Source organism: Mandrillus leucophaeus, unplaced genomic scaffold (genome assembly GCF_000951045.1).
Source record: "Mandrillus leucophaeus isolate KB7577 unplaced genomic scaffold, Mleu.le_1.0 Scaffold723, whole genome shotgun sequence".
In the NCBI taxonomy this organism is placed as follows: Eukaryota; Metazoa; Chordata; class Mammalia; order Primates; family Cercopithecidae; genus Mandrillus; species Mandrillus leucophaeus.
The window spans coordinates 808,400-827,601 of record NW_012107842.1 but is presented as its reverse complement, the minus strand read 5'-3'; the positions used below and the strand labels follow the sequence as shown (position 1 = coordinate 827,601).

The 19,202-nt window shown below is 36.2% G+C and overlaps 1 protein-coding gene across 3 annotated transcripts in view; it reads left to right on the top strand.

The window, feature by feature from the left end:
• The window catches only part of PRMT3 (protein arginine methyltransferase 3), a 136,017-nt gene extending 117,259 nt beyond the window's left edge, over positions 1-18,758 (top strand). For all 3 annotated transcript variants that reach the window (XM_011965405.1, XM_011965404.1, XM_011965403.1), the window contains 3 exons: positions 3,028-3,078; positions 3,276-3,363; positions 17,737-18,758. In XM_011965405.1, coding sequence (XP_011820795.1) covers positions 3,028-3,078; positions 3,276-3,363; positions 17,737-17,846 — 249 coding nt within the window. In that variant the 3' untranslated portion in view covers positions 17,847-18,758. The remainder of the gene's footprint in view (positions 1-3,027; positions 3,079-3,275; positions 3,364-17,736) is intronic.
• Positions 18,759-19,202: the final 444 nt, after the last annotated feature.

The following is a 19,202-nucleotide window of genomic DNA, read 5'->3' as shown; positions in this document are numbered from 1 at the left end:
CCCATCAACCTGAAGAAGTTCTTTTAAAATGTTTCTGAAGGAAGTCTATTGGCAATGAATTTCTTTACTTTTCCTTGACTTGAAAATGTCATATTTTGCCTTCATTCATAAATGATGTTCTGTCTAGATGCAGAATTTTAAAACTTTCTCCATCAGTGTCTTTTTCTTTTCCATCTGGACCACCAATGTCACGTTAGATCTATGGGTCTCCGAGGTCCTATAACATGCATTTTATTGCCGTCTTTTTCCCTTCTTCAAATTGGATAATTTCTATTAATCTTCAAATTCACTGATTTTTTCCCTATCATCTCCATTCTGCTATTCAGCCCAGAAGTTTCAGTTATTATAATTTCCAATTAAAATTTTTTCATTTGGTTCTTTTTTTACAGTTTCTCTGCTGAGAATTTCTAATCTTTTGATTCATTCCATTGTGTTTTCTGTCCCTGTTGGAACATAGTTGTAATTGCTGCTTTAAAGTTTTGCTTGATAGTTCGAGCATCTGGGTTATCTCAGAGGTGGCTTGTCTTTTCTCTTGAGAGTTGTTCAATTTTCCTGATTCTTCATATGTTGAGTAATTTGAGATTGTACCTTACATGTTGTGCATGCTATGTTGTATAAACTGTGTATCTTGTTAGAATCTTAAGAATGTTGATGTTTGTTGTTAGCAGACAGTCAGCCCAGTTAAAATCAGACCATAAGTTCTGTCTTAGTGTCCGAGCAGACAGTTGGCCAAGTCTCAGTCACATTCTCTAAGCTTTTGTTACGCTGTTTTGAGGCTGTCTTACACATACCTACTTTACGGATTAGTCTGAAACTTTTACAGATTTTTCAAATCTCAGTTCAGTTCTCTAGGCCTTTACTTAGTTTTGGTTTTTTTTTCCATGCATGTTTTATTCAGAGGTTAATCCTGAGACTTGCACCAGTGATTCCAATTTTAGTTCAATTCTCTAAGCTTTTGCTATGTGGGTTTGGGTCTCACCTGTAAATGCGTAATTTGGGGGTTAGGCTGAGACTTGGGCATTTCCTACATACAAAATTAGGAGATCTTTTCTAGCTCTCTCCTCTCCATATTTGTCCCACATGTTCCATGCTTTTCAGAGTTAAAAATTATTAGTTCCATTCAAGTTCAGTTAGTCAATGCTTTAATAAAGTGTACTGACTATATAATAAAGCTAGCCATATTTGAGACTGAAGACAAAGTTTTCATTTGACTAAAATGTATTGAAAACCTACTATATAACATTGTATTGGGTAAGGGGCATAGAGGTGAGTTACACATACGCCCTGCTCTTAAATAAATTGCAGTATAAGGCAAACTATAATATACTATCGTAACTAACATAATAGAATGTATAATAAACACATTTGCTCAGCAAATATTGTATTGTATCCTATGGGCCAGGTTACTGCTCTGGGCACTAAGAGTATAGTGGTGAACAAGACAGGCATACAGAAATAAATAAGAAAACAGCTGAACTGGTCTGTGAAGAAGCATCATAAGTATCCAGAAATCAATTGTAAAAGGTTTTATTTAGAAATATTCTAATTAACCACATGGTTTTTATGATAATCTGTGGCTGAGTACTACATTGTTTTATAATTCTATTTGGCAGAATTATTAATAGTATTTTGATTCTCTCAGTATCTAAATTGCAATGAACCTCAAGGTTAAATACTGAATTTGGTTTGGACCTAATCCATATTAACCCTACAAGATCAATAAAATGTCACATTTTTAACAAAAGCAGCGGAGTACACAAATTAGCTTTACCATGATTTTTCAAAAACTCAGTGTCCTGTTTTTAACACTTTATAAGCTTAATGTAATGCCAGTTTTAAAAAATGATTAAGTCCAGCTAGTTCCAATAGTGAAAGAAAAAGGAATGGTATTTAAATTTAACCAAAAAACTCAAAATTATGTATTTACCTGAATATGTTAATTTCTTTAAGAGATCTTTTTGTAGGCTGGGTGCAGTGGCCCACACCTGTAATCCCAGCACTTTGGGAGGCCGAGGGGGGTAGATCACAAGGTCAGGGGTTCAAGACCAGCCTGACCAACATGATAAAACCCCATCTCTACTAAAAATACGAAAATTACAGGTGGCGCATGCCTGTAATCCCAGCTACTCAGGAGGCTGAGGCAGGAGAATCACTTGAACACATGAGGCAGAGGTTGCAGTGAGCTGAGATCGCACTATTGCACTCCAGCCTGTGCAACAGAGCAAGACTCCATCTCAAAAAAAAGATCTTTTTGTACTATTTTTGTACTATCACAATAACCCTTAGAGCTCACTTTGGAGTTTCTCCTTTGAGTACTTGCTTAAACATAAAATTTGAGTACTATTGTTCTTTTTTTCAGGAAAATAAAACAGGTAACATTTTAAAAATCTTTATTTCGTCACAAAAATATTCACAGTACTTGACTTAAAAACAGATATACTAGACTAGAAGAAATTAAATGAACTGGCTTTGTATAAAAGGGCATGTTTCAATTATTTGTTGCTGTATAATAACCCATCTCAAAACTCTGGCTTGAAGCCCAAACCATTTATATCTATGTTTCCGATTCTGCAATCCTGACTGGACTTAACTGACTAGTGCACCTGCTGGTCTTTCCTGGCATCTTTCATGCTGCTGCAGTTGTCTGAATGCTTGACTACAGCTGGAGAAGCCAAGATGGCCTAACGCATGGGTGGACACTCAGTTGGCGAGTAAGGATCAGTGAGGGGCCAGCTCTCTTTCCATGTGTGTTTCCCTTTCAGTGGTCTAGCATGATTATTTCTCTATTAAATCATACTGATTGTTTGATTAGCCTTATTACCTTTATTATGTTACTTCTGTGAAGAAAAGCCAAATTACATTACTTTGTTTTTACTTATAACATCTTTTCCAGGAAAAATATTGAGTTTAAGAGGTATTGAGTGTCTGAAATAGTTTCTCATTTGCCATGTCTTAAGAGACAATAATTAGTTATTACATAATGTAATTCATTTAGTAAGTATTTATATTTCTTTTTTTAAAAAACAGGCAATTGCTGGCTACTTTGATATATATTTTGAGAAGAATTGCCACAACAGGGTAAGTATCATGAGTTATCTCATAAGAATTAATTATTACAGAAGTACATTATATTTTATTTTGTGCCCCGAGGTGTTTAATCATAAGCATTTTGCTGCTGTAAGCAGTCGGGGCTTGTGTTTGATGTTGTAGATTAATGTACCATGATATTAAAAATCTTGTACTTCATCAAATACTTTTGAACTTTACCAATTCAGGTCGTGTTCTCTACGGGCCCTCAGAGCACCAAAACACACTGGAAACAAACAGTATTTCTACTGGAAAAACCATTTTCAGTTAAAGCAGGTGAGAAAGAATAGTAGGGGGAAAAGTATCTTATTCATTCTGAAGTAGAAGATATTCATTCATTTTACAACCACTTTTTCTGTGCACACTATATTTGCTTTTTGAGACAGAGTCTCACTGTCTCACCCAGGCTGGAGTACAGTGACGTGATCTCAGCTCACTGCAACCTCCATCCCCTGGGTTCAAGCAATTCTCCTGCCTCAGCCTCCTGAGTACTTGGGATTACAGGCACACACCACCACACCCGGCTAAGTTTTGTATTTTTAAGTAGAGATGGGGTTTCACCATGGTGGTCCCCAACTCCTGACCTCAAGTGATCCGCCTGCTTTGGCCTCCCAAAGTGCTGGGACTACAGGTGTGAGCCACTGTGCCTGGCCTGCACAATGTATTTGAAGCAATATAACAGATGTTAAGAAAAGATGTTCTTAGAGTTTACCATCTACATACATTTTAGATGGCATATCATTTAAAGACATAATTTAAGAAAATTTTTTAAGTCTAATTTCTGCCAACTAAAATAAATAAGATTACCTAGCTCTTAAAGTATCACAGAATTCAGAAAACTTTAAGCAATAGTTAGTATTTTATAAGTTACAAATATAACTAAAAGAAAATATTTTCTTTCTCCAAGTGACTAAAGAGAGATATGACCAATAAAATAAAAGTTAAAGACAATTTCATTCAGTAGTTATTGTAGGCCAGGTACAGTGGCTTATGCCTGTAATAAGCCACTTTGGGAGGCCGAGGCAGGAGGATAACTTGAGGCCAGTTTTGGGTTTTGTGTTTTCTTTTTTGAGACAGAGTTCTACTCTTGTTGCCCAGGCTGGAGTGCAATGGTACCGTCTCGGCTCACTGCAACCTCCACCTCCTGGGTTCAAGCAATTCTCCTGCCTTAGCCTCCAAGTAGCTGGGATTACAGGTGCCCGCCACCAGGTCCAGCTAATTTTTGTATTTTTAGTAGAGATGGGGTTTCACCACGTTGGCTAGGCTGGTCTCAAACTCCTGACCTCAGGCAATCTGCCCACCTCGGAGTTCCGAAGTGCTGGGATTACAGGCATGAGCCACCACACCCAGCTGAGGCCAGTTTAAGACCAGCCCAAGCGACATAGCAAGACCCTATCTCTACAAAACTCTAAAAATTAGCTGGGCATAGTGGCACAAGCCTGTACTTTTAGCTGCTTGGAGGCTGAGGCAGGGGGCTCGCTTTAGTCTTCAGTGAGCTGTGATCATACCGCTGCACTCCAGCCTGGGTGACACAGCAAAACTGTCTCAAAAAAAGAGAAAAAGTTATTGCATTCAAAGTTTATTTGTCTTACCATTCTCTCCACTGTCTCTTCCCTGCCTATCCAAATGTTACGCAATATTCAAGGGCAAATCAGATTCTATTTTTTATTTTAAAAACTCATTGATTGTTCACTTATATTAGCACCTATAGTTCTGACATACCTATACATTTCACTCTAAAAGTTAGAATTTCATTATGGGATTTAAAATTTTAAACTGCTTACTACATGTAAGTCTTCTTGTACCACCTTCTCTGAAAACCTCCTGAGGGCATGAAAGCTGAATGTATAACAAGCTTCAGTGAAAAAAATCCAACTTCACCAATAACTCAGGGAAAGGCTAACTGAACCTATGAGATGCTGTTTGTTGTTCATTAATTGGGGGAAGAAAATACATAAAGTTTACCAATGTCAAGTGCTGGCAATAATGTAGCCAAATGCAACTTTCATCCCCTTTTGCTGGCTTTTAATTAGTAGAACTTTTAAGAGCAGTTTGATACTCTCAAGCTAAGTATAGATGTACCATCCCTACAGCCAAGCAATTTTTTCCTAGGCCTGTATTCTAACAGTCTCTCCCACAACATATATAAAAATCTTTATAGCAGCATGGTTTGTAGAAGGGAAAAATTGGAAATAACCTTAATTGTCCACCAGCAGAAGATGGATTAGAAAAGGTGGTAGTTGCATAGAATAGTATCTAGAGCAGGTAAGTTATGTATGTATGTTTCTATCAAAAACAACATTGAAGCCGGGCATGGTGGTGCACACCTATAGTCCCTGCTACTTAGGAGGCTGAGACCGGAAGTTCCCTTGAGCCCAGGAGTTTGAGGCTGCAGTGAGCTGTGATTGAGCCGCTTTACTCCAGCTGGGGCAACATAGCAAGACCCTGTCTCTTGGGGAGTTAAGGTAGGCGAGGCAACATTGAACAAAAAAGAAAATTGCAGAATGAGTCTGACAAGATACCATTTATGTGAACTTTTAAAACATGTAAAACAACCACACATACACATATCTAATACAAGTATGAAACAACTCACATTCAGCATAGTGGTTACCTCTGGGGAAGGTTAGAAATAGGATTAGGGTAGGCTACAACTGAGGTGGCAGGGGGGTCAATGTCATATAAAAGACATATACAAGAAAACTTTGTAAAAAATTGGAGGAACTCTGGTAGAATACTAAGATTTAACAAAGCTGGGTGGTGGGCTCTATATTACAGTTACCAGGTGGTTATCAATCTCTGTTCAATATTTCATAAATTCTACTATAGCTTCAAATTCACTGTTGATACACAAATTGAGTTTAATAGATGCAAATAAATACGAGATTGAAGCAGCACCTTGTCATTTTCTCACTTTGAAGTTGCAAGTAATACGGAAATAAAACCTTGATGGTGTCATTTTCTGTCTGCAGAAAGCTTGAGCACAGCAGAACTGAAATGAGGAAAACCCAAATGAAGTCCGTTTAGCCTCATTTTTGTTTTTCTGTAGCTCTGGTATTTGGATTGATGTTTGGAAACTTGAAAATGTTGCTTTTTTCTTCATTGTAGCCATTTTGTCATTTTATTACTAGAGTTTTAAAGGCAGTACTAGTTCATGTTTTAATTGTGAGGGAGATTTAAGATAGCATTTGAGTTTGATTCTCAAAATTTTCTCCTGCTTCATTACAAAATATTGTTTAATGACTAGTGAAGTTTTGAAATCCTTACTATTCTTTACCTAGTAATCTTTAGAGTAACTGGTTTGTGCTTTGCTCTTAAGCATTTGTAGAATATTATGAAGGAGTTGTGTGATGCAAATATTGCCTGCTGGCACCACCTGTGTTTCTTTTACTACCGTGGTGTACGCTTTTGTATCTAAATAGTAAGACCAATATGTCACAAAATATTAGAATCCCCTAAGAGAGTACAAGCTGAAGAAAGATTTTAAAAGGAAATGGTACAGTTGGAAAAATAGTCATTTCTTTGTTATGGGAATATAAAGAAAGGATCATGTAAGTAACACTTTTTGTTAATCCTGCTAAGCCTTTGATGGTAGCGTTAATTAATAGATGCTGGGAAGTTGCAGAGCAGAGTACTGAAGAGGGTAAGCTCATCAGAAAACAAGCTCAAAAAGATCTATAGGAAGACTCCTGGAGTTTTACACGAGTAAGATGTGTATATATAGGATTAAATGCACAAGGTCAAGCAAAGTAGTTGGAGCAAATGTGTACCAAGGAGTTCTCAGTTCACACAGGGCTGCATGGGGTTCACATTTCTAGCTTAAGGCTGTCTAGATCTTCCTTAGCAAATCTTAAAAACAAGCCTTGAAGGGAAAAGAACTAAGCTGCAAGTAACTTAGTAGCCACAAAGGAAAACAAAATGGATACATTCAATAATATAAAATTCTTGATGTCCAGCATTCAACCAAACATTGGATGCAGGAAAATGTCTGATAGGAACAGACCCAGAAGTGATGAAATTAGCAGAGAAGCATGTTGAGAAAATGTTGTAACTATGCTTATATGAACATAGCGAAGAGAATGTGAGAAGACACTTAAAGTGAAAATGTCATTTGATGGAATTAATGGCAGAAGAAAAGATCAGTGAACTTGAATACACAGCAATCAATCAAATGTATTCAAAATAGAGCAAGGAGAGGAGAAACATATTTAAAATAGAAATGAACATATCCACAGTAGCCTATGGGAAAATACCAAGCACTGTATCCTAGTCCTTGGAAGAAGCTGAGGGAGGAATAGGGTAAGGTGAGGCGATGCAACAGGAAGTATATTTGATACAAGCTACACATTGAAGAAACTTAGTTAACCTAAAGAAGGATAAACTCAAAACACCGAAACATATCAAGCTAACAGTGATAACTTTTTTAAATTTTAACATAAGCCACAGTAAAAGGAAACATCATGTAGAGAAGGACAAAGAAATAACCTTAGAATGTTCATCAAAAACTGGCCAGGCGTGATTCCTCATGCCTGTAATCCTTGCACTTTGGGAGGCCAAGGCAGGCAGATTGCCTGAGCTCAGGAGTTCAAGACAGGCCTGGGCAACATGGCAAAATCCCATCTCTACTCAAAATACAAAAAATTAGCTGGACGTGGTGGCACACACCTGTAATCCTGGCTATTCAGGAGGCTGAGGCATGAGAATTGCTTGGAACCGGGAGGCAGAGGTTGCAGTGAGCTGAGATCGCGCCACTGCACTCCAGTCTGGGTAACAGAGCAAGACTATCTAACAAAAACAAAACAAAACAAAAAAAAAGAATATTCATCAAAAACTATGTAAGCCAGAAGATTAATTGAATGACATTTTGAAATACTGAAACTGGCAACCTAGATTCTGTATCTACAAGAAATATGTTATTTAATGAAACTAAATGAAGACTTTTTCAGAAGAAAAATGCTGAACAAATTTATTTTCAGCAGACTGGAAATATAAGACATGTATTAAAGTAAGTTCAAGAGGAAATAAAATGTCACCAAATGGAAACTTGGATCTTAACAAAGCAATGGAAAATGCCAGAAATGGTAAATGTGTGATCACATTAAAAAGCTTTATTTTTTCATTTCTTAATTTCTTAAAATGATCATTGACTAAAGCAAAACGAATAATGTATTGTAGGTTTAAAACATATGGAGAAGTAAAATATATGGCAATGATAACCAAGGAAATTAATGAGAAAATAGAAATATTTAATGTATTGTAAAGTTTTTACACTGTATGTGAAGTTTAAGTATATACATTGTAAACCCTAAAGCAACAGCTAATAAATTTAAAATTTAACCACAAACTATAACTAGTAATTTAGTGGTGGCGACAGAATGGAATCCTGAAAAAAGTACTCAATTCAAAAGAAGATAGGGGCCAAGCATGGTGGTCCATGCCTGTAATCCCAGCACGTTGGGAGGCCAAGGCAGCAGGATCGCTGAGACCAAGAGTTTGAGACCAGCCTGGGCAACAAAGCAAGACCCTGTCTCTAAAGAAAAACAAAAGTTTTTTAATTAGCCAGGTGTGGTAGCACATAACTGTAGTCTGAGCTACACAGGAGGCTGAGGCAGGAGGGTTGCTTGAGCCCAGGAGGTCCAGGCTATGGTGAGCTATGATTGCATCACTATACTTCAGCCTGGGTGCAAATCAAGACCCTGTCTCTCAAAAAATAATTAAATTTTTTTAAAGAAGATGGGGAAAAGGACACTAACAGATGAACAAATAAAAAACAAACGGTAAGATGATAGACTTAAATTCAGACTTAAATAGACTGATAATTACATTAAACATGAAGGATCTGGACATGCCAATTAAAAGGCAGAAATAGACTGAATAGAACTAAATGCTGCCTCCAGGAAACACACTTTAAATATAAAGGCACTGAAATTCCAGTCCCAGGTAAGGTGATAATAGCACATTCTATCCAATTTTTCCCACCAAATATAGCTATAAAACCAGAGGGCATGGAGCAGCTATTAAGATCTCTGAAAAGTAATAGCAAATAAATGGGAGGAGAAGGCCAGAATTCTAAGTACCAGCAAACCTGTGGTAAATTTATGATGTTTTCCTCCAATATCCCCCAGCCTGGACTCCAGATAGCCTGAAACCTAGACAGGGATCAGCACAGCGAGAGCTCCTGGAGGAGCAATGAATGATTGAACTTGTCATTTAAAAAAACAGTACCATTTACAGTAGCATCAAGAAAAATTAAAACCTTAGGAATAAAATTAACAAAATATATGCAAAACTTGTACACTTAACTATAGAACATTGCTGAGAGACATTAAAGAAAACCTAAATAAATGAAGAGATATATTCTGTGAATTGGAACACTTAATACTGTTACAGTGTTACTTCTTCATAGAAGAATTTCCTTTATTAATTCAGTGCAATCTCAGTCAAAATCTGTTTTGTAGAAATTAATGGGCTGATTCTAAAATTTATATAGAAATCAAAATCCTAGAATAACCAAAATAATTGAGAAAGAACCACATTGGAATCTTTATACAGTGTTATTTCTAAACTTACCAAAGGTTATATTAATCTAGGCAGTATAGTAGTGTTTATTATAGCCATTTAAGTCAATATAACAATCCAGAAATAGACCTACTCTTGTATAATTAAATTTTTACAAAGGAGCAGTGCTGATTAATGGAGAAAGGGTGATCTTTTGAAATGGTGCTAGAACAAGTAAATATTTGTTTGAGAAAATAATGATTCTTCACACCATATCCAAAAACTAACATATATAAAAACTAAGTGGATCATAGATACAAATCTAAAAGCTTAAAACTGTAAAACTTCTGGAAGAGATAATATTTAAGACTTTGGGGTGGTTTATGAAACTAAGAAAGTGGCAACATTCGAACACAATTTATGTAAATAATGCCATAAAGTTAGTTTTAAACTTCCCACTGGACAGTCAATATCTTCAAGATAAAATACAAACTCCTTACCATGGCCCTTTGCAATCTGATTCTGGTTTTTCATCATTTCCAACCCCATCCTTTCACAACCCCAGGTAAGCTCATATACCCCAGTTATACAGATTGCTCATTTTTAAGCTAACTTTTCTTTTTCTTCTTGCTTTTGTCGAAGGTATTTTTCTACCTAGAAGGTTGTTTTGACCTCTTTCACTTGATAAATTCCGACTCACCCTTCATGGCATAGCTAATTTCTGTAAAATTTAAATGTCTTCAGAGCTGATTGTTCTCTTTCTTGATTTCCCAGATAAATTCATACACACACGTGTTACAACATCTTAGCATGCTGGGGTTCTAATAGAAGTTCAACATCTTAGTGTGCCTCCCTTGTTTCTTCTTGATGTGATGTAATATTTGACATATTCTGCCGAATAAATAAGTACAATAGTATATATTGTCATTGAAATCTAATTTTCTCCATCACCCTGGGTAACACTATGCCAAGGTCATCTAGTGTCCATATTTTGTTGGCCAATTTTGCCAACTCCGGTGTTATCAGAAATTTCATACTATTGCACTTGAGCAGGTTAGTATTCAAACTTACCTTGGTATGGCTTAAAAGAGTTCTCTATAGTTACATTTAAACTAAAAGTAGCTTTTGACTCAATGTACTATAAGATTTGTAGATGAAAATAGATGAAGCTGTGAGTCTCATTTGGAAAAATTACTATATGTAAAGCTTATTTTAGTGTCCAGAAGGTAGTATGACAAGATAAGTAAAATATTGTAAATGGAACTATAGAGTTATTTTGCCTAGATGAGGACACTTAAAGTTTAAATTCAGGGTGGGTTTTCCCTTTACAATTCACGTTCTGTTTTATTGTACAAACTTTTATTGTAAGTAAATATGGCAGTACTTTAAAATTCATTTCTTTTTAATGTGATTTGGCTTTGAAAATATAAAATCAGGCTATTTCTCTTTATTTATCCATACAGTACATAGTAAGCTTTTATATGATAGAGAATCTGGGAGTTTTTTCTTTCATTTTTCAACTCTAAGCTTTAACAGCAATTAATAATGATTTATTGTGTTTTTCGTTCCTTTTTCTGGGGAAATGAAGCTTCATTGCTCCAGAAGAAATTAATTCTAAAAAATACAGTATAACAATTAAAATGAAGTCGTTTTTGTCTAGAACTATGGCACTGCTTTGTGTTATACTAACAGCCGTCTGCTGATGATAAAAAACGAGTCCATGCAGCTCAGCTCCAGAGTGTTCCTTCCAGCTCTCAACACAGTGCACACACTTAACATCAGTCATTTTATATCTATTTGACACTGATTAATTACTCTGATCCATTCTGGTATTATAGCCATTGCCTTGGCACTTTCGTTAGGTCTGAACAGTAGAAGGGAGATCAGCAGTGTGAATTATACATTTATTACTGTGACCCTTCATGCTATTTAATTAACTTAAATGAGTGTGTGTGTGCACCGTCATCTTTGAAATTATGATTATGGAAAAGATTTACCTGTATTTCATTTTAAGAAATGAAAATCATAGTTATCAGCATCAGCTTATATACATATGACATTATGTTAATTTTTCAACTATTTACATTGATGCTTACGATTTTTTCTTTTGTGAAAAATTAACAGAAATATCCGTTACTAATTCATTTTGACTGGGGCTTTTTGTTTCTAAACTGAGGAACACATAGAACTCTTATAGGTACATCCTTTGATCCTGAAATGAAGATGATAACCAGATTTATAAGCACGATGGAACATTTCTCTTTTGACTTACACTAAGGATTGAATAGGACTTTCATAAACAAGACAACTTACATATTTTAACACTCGAAAGGCAATGTAAATGAAAGAGCGCAACCATCAGAGCAAATGTACTAAAAGGAAATATTTACTAGCAATACCTCATATACATTAATGAGAAAAGCCGTAAGGTAAATGCACCAGATTTTTTAGATGGTAGTTAAATAAACGAAATCATACTTATCTCCTCTGATTTGAAATACAAATCAGAGCAATCATAGTTTGGTTGTTGTTTTCATTTACTCTTTTATTGATGAAGATGGCAGGAATGTAACACTGGAATATATTTCATACCTTTTATGAAGAAATTATACTTCTGATCATCCATCCTAAGGAATCAATTCAAAATTCAGATTTAAAAAATACTTGTTGCACAAAGAAATGAAAATTAACACTGCTTTTATTTTCTTTTCTTTCAACTCTTGCTTTATAGAATTTTTTTTTTTTTCATTTTTTTATAGTCACGTCTGTCAAACTTTTCCTTTTGGTTTCTGGCTTTGGTTTCATCCTTTAAAAGATTATATTACTACTTTTGTACAATTTATTGAATCCTTCCTCAGTGACTTAAAATGCGCCACTTTCTATGTACTGAATCTTAATTGATCTTCTGATTTCTCTACATTTCATTTGTCTATGTTTATTCCTAGGCACATTTTTAAACAAATAATTTACATGTAATTAAAATTCACACATTTTGATTGTACAGCTCAATGAGTTTTGAAAATTACATACACCACTGTGGAAACATAGATTATTTTCATCACTCCAAAAAGTTTCTCAATTCCCTGTATGGGCAGTCCCCAACCCTGATTCCCAGACCAAGACAGTCACTGATATGCTTTGTCATTATATGTATTTCCTTTTTAGAATTTTTATCAACGGAATTATATGGAATGTACTCTAGCTTTCTTAGCGTTTTTTTTTGTAGATTCATCTATCATTAGGTTGTTCCTTTTTATTGCCAAGTAATATTCCTTTGGCCATGCCACAGTTTACTTAGGTATTCACCTGCTGCTAGACTTCTGGATTGCTCTCAGTTAGGGGCCATTAAGAATAAAGTTGCTACGAATATTAATGTAAAAGTCTTGGTGCAGACAGATGTTTTTATTTCTCTTGGGTAGATACCTAGAAGTGGAATTACTGGGTCTTATGGTAAGCGTATATTTAACTTTCTAAGAAACTGGCAAATTTTTTTAAAAAGACTATACTGCCGGGCACGGTGGCTCACGCCTGTAATCCCAGCACTTTGTTAGGCTGAGGCGGGTGGATCACAGGTCAGGAGATGGAGACCATCCTGGCTAACACAGTGAAACCCCGTCTGTACTAAAAAATACAAAAAATTAGCTGAGCGTGGTGGTGGGCGCCTGTAGTCCCAGCTACTCTGGTGGCTGAGGCAGGAGAATGGTGTGAATCCAGGAGGCGGAGCTTGCAGTGAGCCCAGATCATGCCATTGCAGTCCAGGCTGGGCAACAGAGCGAGACTCCATCTCAAAAAAAATAAATAAAATAAATAAAAAATGACTATAACTATCTAACATTCCTAGGGCTAGCATTCCATTGCTGAATTCAGTTGTTCCACATCATTTTTAGCACTTATAAAAAAGATGCAGTATTTTAAGCCGTTTTATTGAGTATGCAGTTATAGCTGTGCTTGTAGTTTTCATTTGCCTGATGTGATGTTGAACATTGTTTCATATGTGTATTGGCCATTTTTATATCTTCCTGTGAGATTTCTGCTCAAATATTTTGCTTGGTTTCAAATTGGGTGGTTTGTCATCTAATTGAGTTAAATTTAAAAGTTAATAGTAGTTCATCTTTTCCCAAATATATATTCACTTGTTCCATCGTCATTTCTTAAAAAGACTATCCTTTTGATTTAATTACCTTGGCTCCCTTGTCAAAAATTAATTGACTATATGTATATAGATCTACTTCTGAGTTCTCATTTTCCCCCATGGACCTGTATGTCTGTCCTTATGCCTTTAAGACAGACTGTATAAGATTGAAAAAGAACAAGATGGCAAGATTTATACAAACAATTGTTTTGGCTATTCTGGGTCCTTTATATTGCCATATAAATGTTAAAATCAGGTCATTAATTTCTGGCCTTAAAAAGCCTGTTAGGATTTTGACTGGGATTTTGTTAAATCTATAGATTACTGAAAATTGACATCTTAACATTGAGTCTTTCACCCACAAGAGAGTGGGTCTCTCCATTTATGTGGACCATTGTTAGAATTGTTTTGTAGTTTATGTAAGTCAGACATATATTGTTACATTTATCTCAAGTGTTGTATGCATGTGTATGTGTGTGTGTGTGAGAGAGAGAGAGAGAGAGAGAGAGAGAGAATGAATGAGACTTGCTCTGTCTCCCAGACTGGAGTGCAGTGGCGTGATGTCTGCTCACTGCAACTGCCACCTCCTGGGTTCAGGCTATTCTCATAGCCTCAGCCTCCCACGTAACTGAGACTACAGGGGTGTGCCACAACAGCTGACTAATTTTTGTATTTTTAGTAGAGACAGTTTTGCCATATTGGCCAGGCTGGTCTCAAACTCCTGTCTCAAGTGATCCGCCCACCTTTGCCTCCCAGAGTGCTGGGATTACAGGCATGAGCCACCACCGCCTTTATGCTTTTTTGAAGCTGCTGTTTGTGCTGTTACATAAATTCTTCATTGCTAGTATGTAGAAATAGGATTTTTATATCTTGATCCTAAATGATAAGACCTTGCTTAAACTTCAGTATATAGTTCTAGTAGCCTTCTTTGCATATAGCTTCAGGATTTTCTATGTGTAAAACCAGGTGGTATGCAAATGAACACTTTAATCTCCTGCTCCCCCAATCTATCCTTTTTCCCTCCACACTTCAATGTCCTAACTAGGACATCTAATAGAATACTTACTTTATGTTGGGTCTGTGGAGGTAATTTTGTTATTTTTGAATCTCAAGTGTCCATTATCTGTCTTTTCATATGTGAACTACTTTATACCAGCGACTAAATTAATTTACATAAAACATGCTGCTTTTAAGTAAAAAGGAACTAGCAAGCCACTGTGTTGTAAAAATCAAGTTTGTTGATTCAGTGTTGGCAATTCAATAACAGTAAGTTAAACCCGATAACCAAGTTGACAATTACTATTCTGTCTTGTATTTACAAAAACATTGTCAGTTTATCATACTGTGGCTGTTCGTTCTCAGTTTCGGTGTCAATAAGTAACTTTTAATTTTTAAATGTTGATTTAAAAAGAAGCAATAAAACAGCCAAAATAGAAAAATCTTAAATGTGTTCAATATACTAATGATCTTTTATTTCTTCCCTAGGTTAATGCCTTAGATAAGAAAACATGTATCATTTTTCATTAGAGTTATTATAGAATAGTAGTTACATTAACTTACATATCAATTGTGTTTATAAACAAGTGGCTAAATATTTTTACCAAAAAAAAAAAACCACCCACAGGGCAGTAAAATACAGGTCATTTCTTGTTCATTATAGTATATTTAAAGCTATAAATCATGATTTTTTTAGATATAGAGAAGCACCAGAATATAGTTGAGCTTGGGTTCTGGAATCAAACTGCCTTGCTGAAAATCCTACTTCTTTCACTAGCTGGCAGATGACCTTGGGCAGATTACTTATCTTTTCTGAACTTCATCTGAGTCAGGAAAATGCACTTACCTCATAGCAATATTTTGTGACCATTAAGTGAGATAAATCATGTAAAGACCTTAGAATAGAACCTAACACAAAGTAGGTGTTGAACAAATAGAAGCATAAATTATCTAATGATTAACCTGAACTCCATAAAGTTTGTAGAACTATGACTGGTAATCTTTATTATGTCCACTATTGGTGAACATGTCATATGAGATAGTTTTATATCATTTTCTTAATAATACAGAGGAATAGGTCAGGTATAAATTCTAAAGCCAAATATACACATTGACATATATACCTACACAAAAATTGTTATATTTTGTTGAATGGATTGCACCTTGGGCCACATTATTTCTTCTAATATTGAACTCCTTAATTTTGTGTTAAACTATGAGTCTCTCCTTTTTTGCAAAGATGTAGAGAATAATGTATCAGTAATGGAATCTTTATATTCTGAAAATAAATATATTAGGTGGTTTGTTATGTTTTACTTGTGTTATTTCACTACCATCTTGAAAAGCATTCAGATAATTTTCCTTGAATATGGGGAATTTGCATTTTTTAAATATGATATTGATTCAGTACTTCAGTAGTTTTACATAGATTTCCTTGGTCATTTTATGGAGCCTCGTTGTGTCCATGCAGATGCTAAAGCTATTCCTGATACTAATTGGTGTTATCTTAATATTATTTAAGCAAAGAATGGTGATCAACTACAACTTAGTGGTTTGTTTTGTGATTTTTTAAACAGCTTTCTTTAAAATAAAGGAAAAAATAAATGAGATTTATAATTAGAAAAGTACATAAAAATTTGGAACATGCAGAATTTAGGAAATCAGCCTTTGCACAGATAATTTTTGTGTGTTCATTGTTTCACATGGCTACGTTGTTTCCCTTTTACAGCACCAATGCATTAATGGCCAATGGCCTTGTCATGTGCCTCTACATTTTCCCAGCTATAATTTCCAGTTCCTCAGAATGCCATTCGTGAAGGTTCTGTGTATATGTTTTCCTTAAATACCATTACATGTACATCCCTTAAGCCTGGTGAACCATGACTTTAGCCCTGGCCATTAATCCTTGTGAAACCTTGCCTTTAACTGCCTTTCAACCATCCCCAGCGTTTACCTCTAGCACACTTTATACACATGCCTATTGTGTAATTGCTAGCATAGCTTTTTTCTTCACCCTGATCACAAACTCTTTGAGGGCAGGGACCGTATCTTTTTTCTAGATGCCCAGAACCCACCATAGGGCCTCATATTCAGAAGTTCAGTGAAATGCTTCCATTGACCCTGCATGACCACAGTAGTTTTACTCACTTTCACAAGGATTTGACACTGTGGTGTGTAGTTAGTTCTCACTTCATTCAAAAATTAATGAAACAGGGCTGGGTGTGGTGGCTCACGCCTCTAATCCCAGCACTTTGGGAGGCTGAGGTAGGTGGGCGGATCACCTGAGGTCTGGAGTTCGAGACCAACCTGGCCAAAATGGCAAAACCCTGTCTCTAATAAAATATAGAAAATTAGCAGGGCATGGTGGCACATGCTTATAATCCCAGCTACTTGGGAGGCTGAGGCAGGAGAAATCATTGAACACAGGAGGCGGGGGTTGCAGTGAACTGAGATTGTACCGCTGCACTCCATCCTGGGCAACAGAGAGAGACTCTGTCTTAAAAAAATAATAAAAATAAAATAATGCTGCTCTAAAAAATGAATATTGGCTAGGCGCGGTGGCTCACTCACTCCTGTAATCCCAGCACTTTGAGAGGCCGAGGCGGGTGGATCACCTGAGGTCAGGAGTTTGAGACCAGCCTGGCCAACATGGTGAAATCCCATCTCTACTAAAAATAAAAAATTAGCTGGGCATAGTGGCGCGCACCTGTAGTCCCAGCTACTCGGGAGGCTGAGGCAGGAGAATCTCTTGAACCCAGGAGGTGGAGGTTGCGGTGAGTTGAGATCACACCACTGCACTCCAGTCTGGGAGCTTGCAGTGAGCCAAGATCGCGCCACCGCACTCCAGCCTGGGCGACAGATTGAGACTCCGTCTCAAAAAGAAAAAAAAAATGATTATTAACTTTAAATAAAATTTAAAAAGTGGTAAAACACAATAAAAAGAAGTGGTAGTTATACATTATTTGCTTTTCTGCTACACTGTATTCCTTGAATTCTTAACAATTTTTGCCTTTCTTTTACAGGTGAAGCCTTGAAAGGAAAGGTCACAGTTCACAAGAATAAGAAAGATCCACGTTCTCTCACCGTGACCCTCACATTGAATAATTCAACTCAAACTTACGGTCTCCAGTGAAAAAGCCATAAAAGCACACTACCTTGCTTTAATGTGGGGTAGAGTGAGTCAGCAGGAGGGAGCTGCTTTCATGTGAGCAGACGGATGGATGATGGACCCTTCCCTAATGAGCCTCCTCAATAAGAGAGAAGTTCTTACTGTGGGAATCTGACATAGTTCAGCTGAGGAAGAGAATCAGCTGATCCTCGTGGTCTGCCACGTAATCATTTTCTTAGAAGTTTGCTCCACCAGATTTAACCAATTATAACTCCCACCTTGAGTTTATCTATATGGAAAATCATTTACATTGGCCTGTATTTGGAAGCAAGATAGCCTTTTGTTTTTAATAAGTTTCTTACTATAAATTTTAAACAGAAATTGGTTATTTGGATGTTTTATTAAACTAGTAACACAGGTAGTACATATTTTATTACGGACTCCTCGGAGGAAGAGTTTTTAATTGTATTATTTGCTAGAAAATCAGGATGTAATAAAGATTAGTGCAAAAAATCTAAAATATGGAAAATAGCTTCAGCCTTCTTATACAAATCATATATGCAGACAGCCTAATTGATTAAGGTTCTCATTTTGTAGTTTCTTCCCTCTTTGTGACTATTCCTTAGCCTTATAGATTTTTAGTACTGCCCAGGAAATCTAATTTCAATACATTTATTCTAGGTTTCATGACAGTTTTTAAAGATTGGGATAAATATGTACTTATTTACTAATGTATCATCTTTTTCAAACTAGATTTATGTGCAAAGGTTAAACATGTAACTGTTACTATACTTAGCACTCTATAAAGTTGTCATTTACAATTACTGATTCAATTTGAAATGTAGAATGAAAAAGCTTCAATAAAATGTATCAAACTTATAAAATATTTTTTAAATATTTATATTATAAAAAGTTTCAATAAAATGTATCAAACAACATTATAAAATATTTCAACTAAGTGTGGGGGCTCATACCTATAATCCCAGCATTTGGGAGGCCAAGGCAGGAAGATCACTTAAGGCCAGGAGTTTGAGACCAGCCTAGGCAACATAGTGAGACCCGGTCTGTACAAAAATTATTTTTAAATTAGCCAGGCATAGTGGTGCATGCCTGTAGTCCTAACTACCTGGGAAGCTGTGGTGAGCAGATTGCTTGAGTCCAGGAGTTGGAAGCTACAGTAAGTCAAGATCGTGCCACTGCACTCCAGCCTGGGTGACAGAGAAAGACTCTCTAAAAAAGTTAATTACCTAAAAGTAAAAATAGGGCCAGGCATGGTGATTCATGCCTAAAATCTCAGCACTTCAGGAGGCCAAGGCAGGAGGATTGTTTAAGGTCAGGAGTTCAAGGCCAGCCTGGGCAACACAGGGAGACTCCATTCTA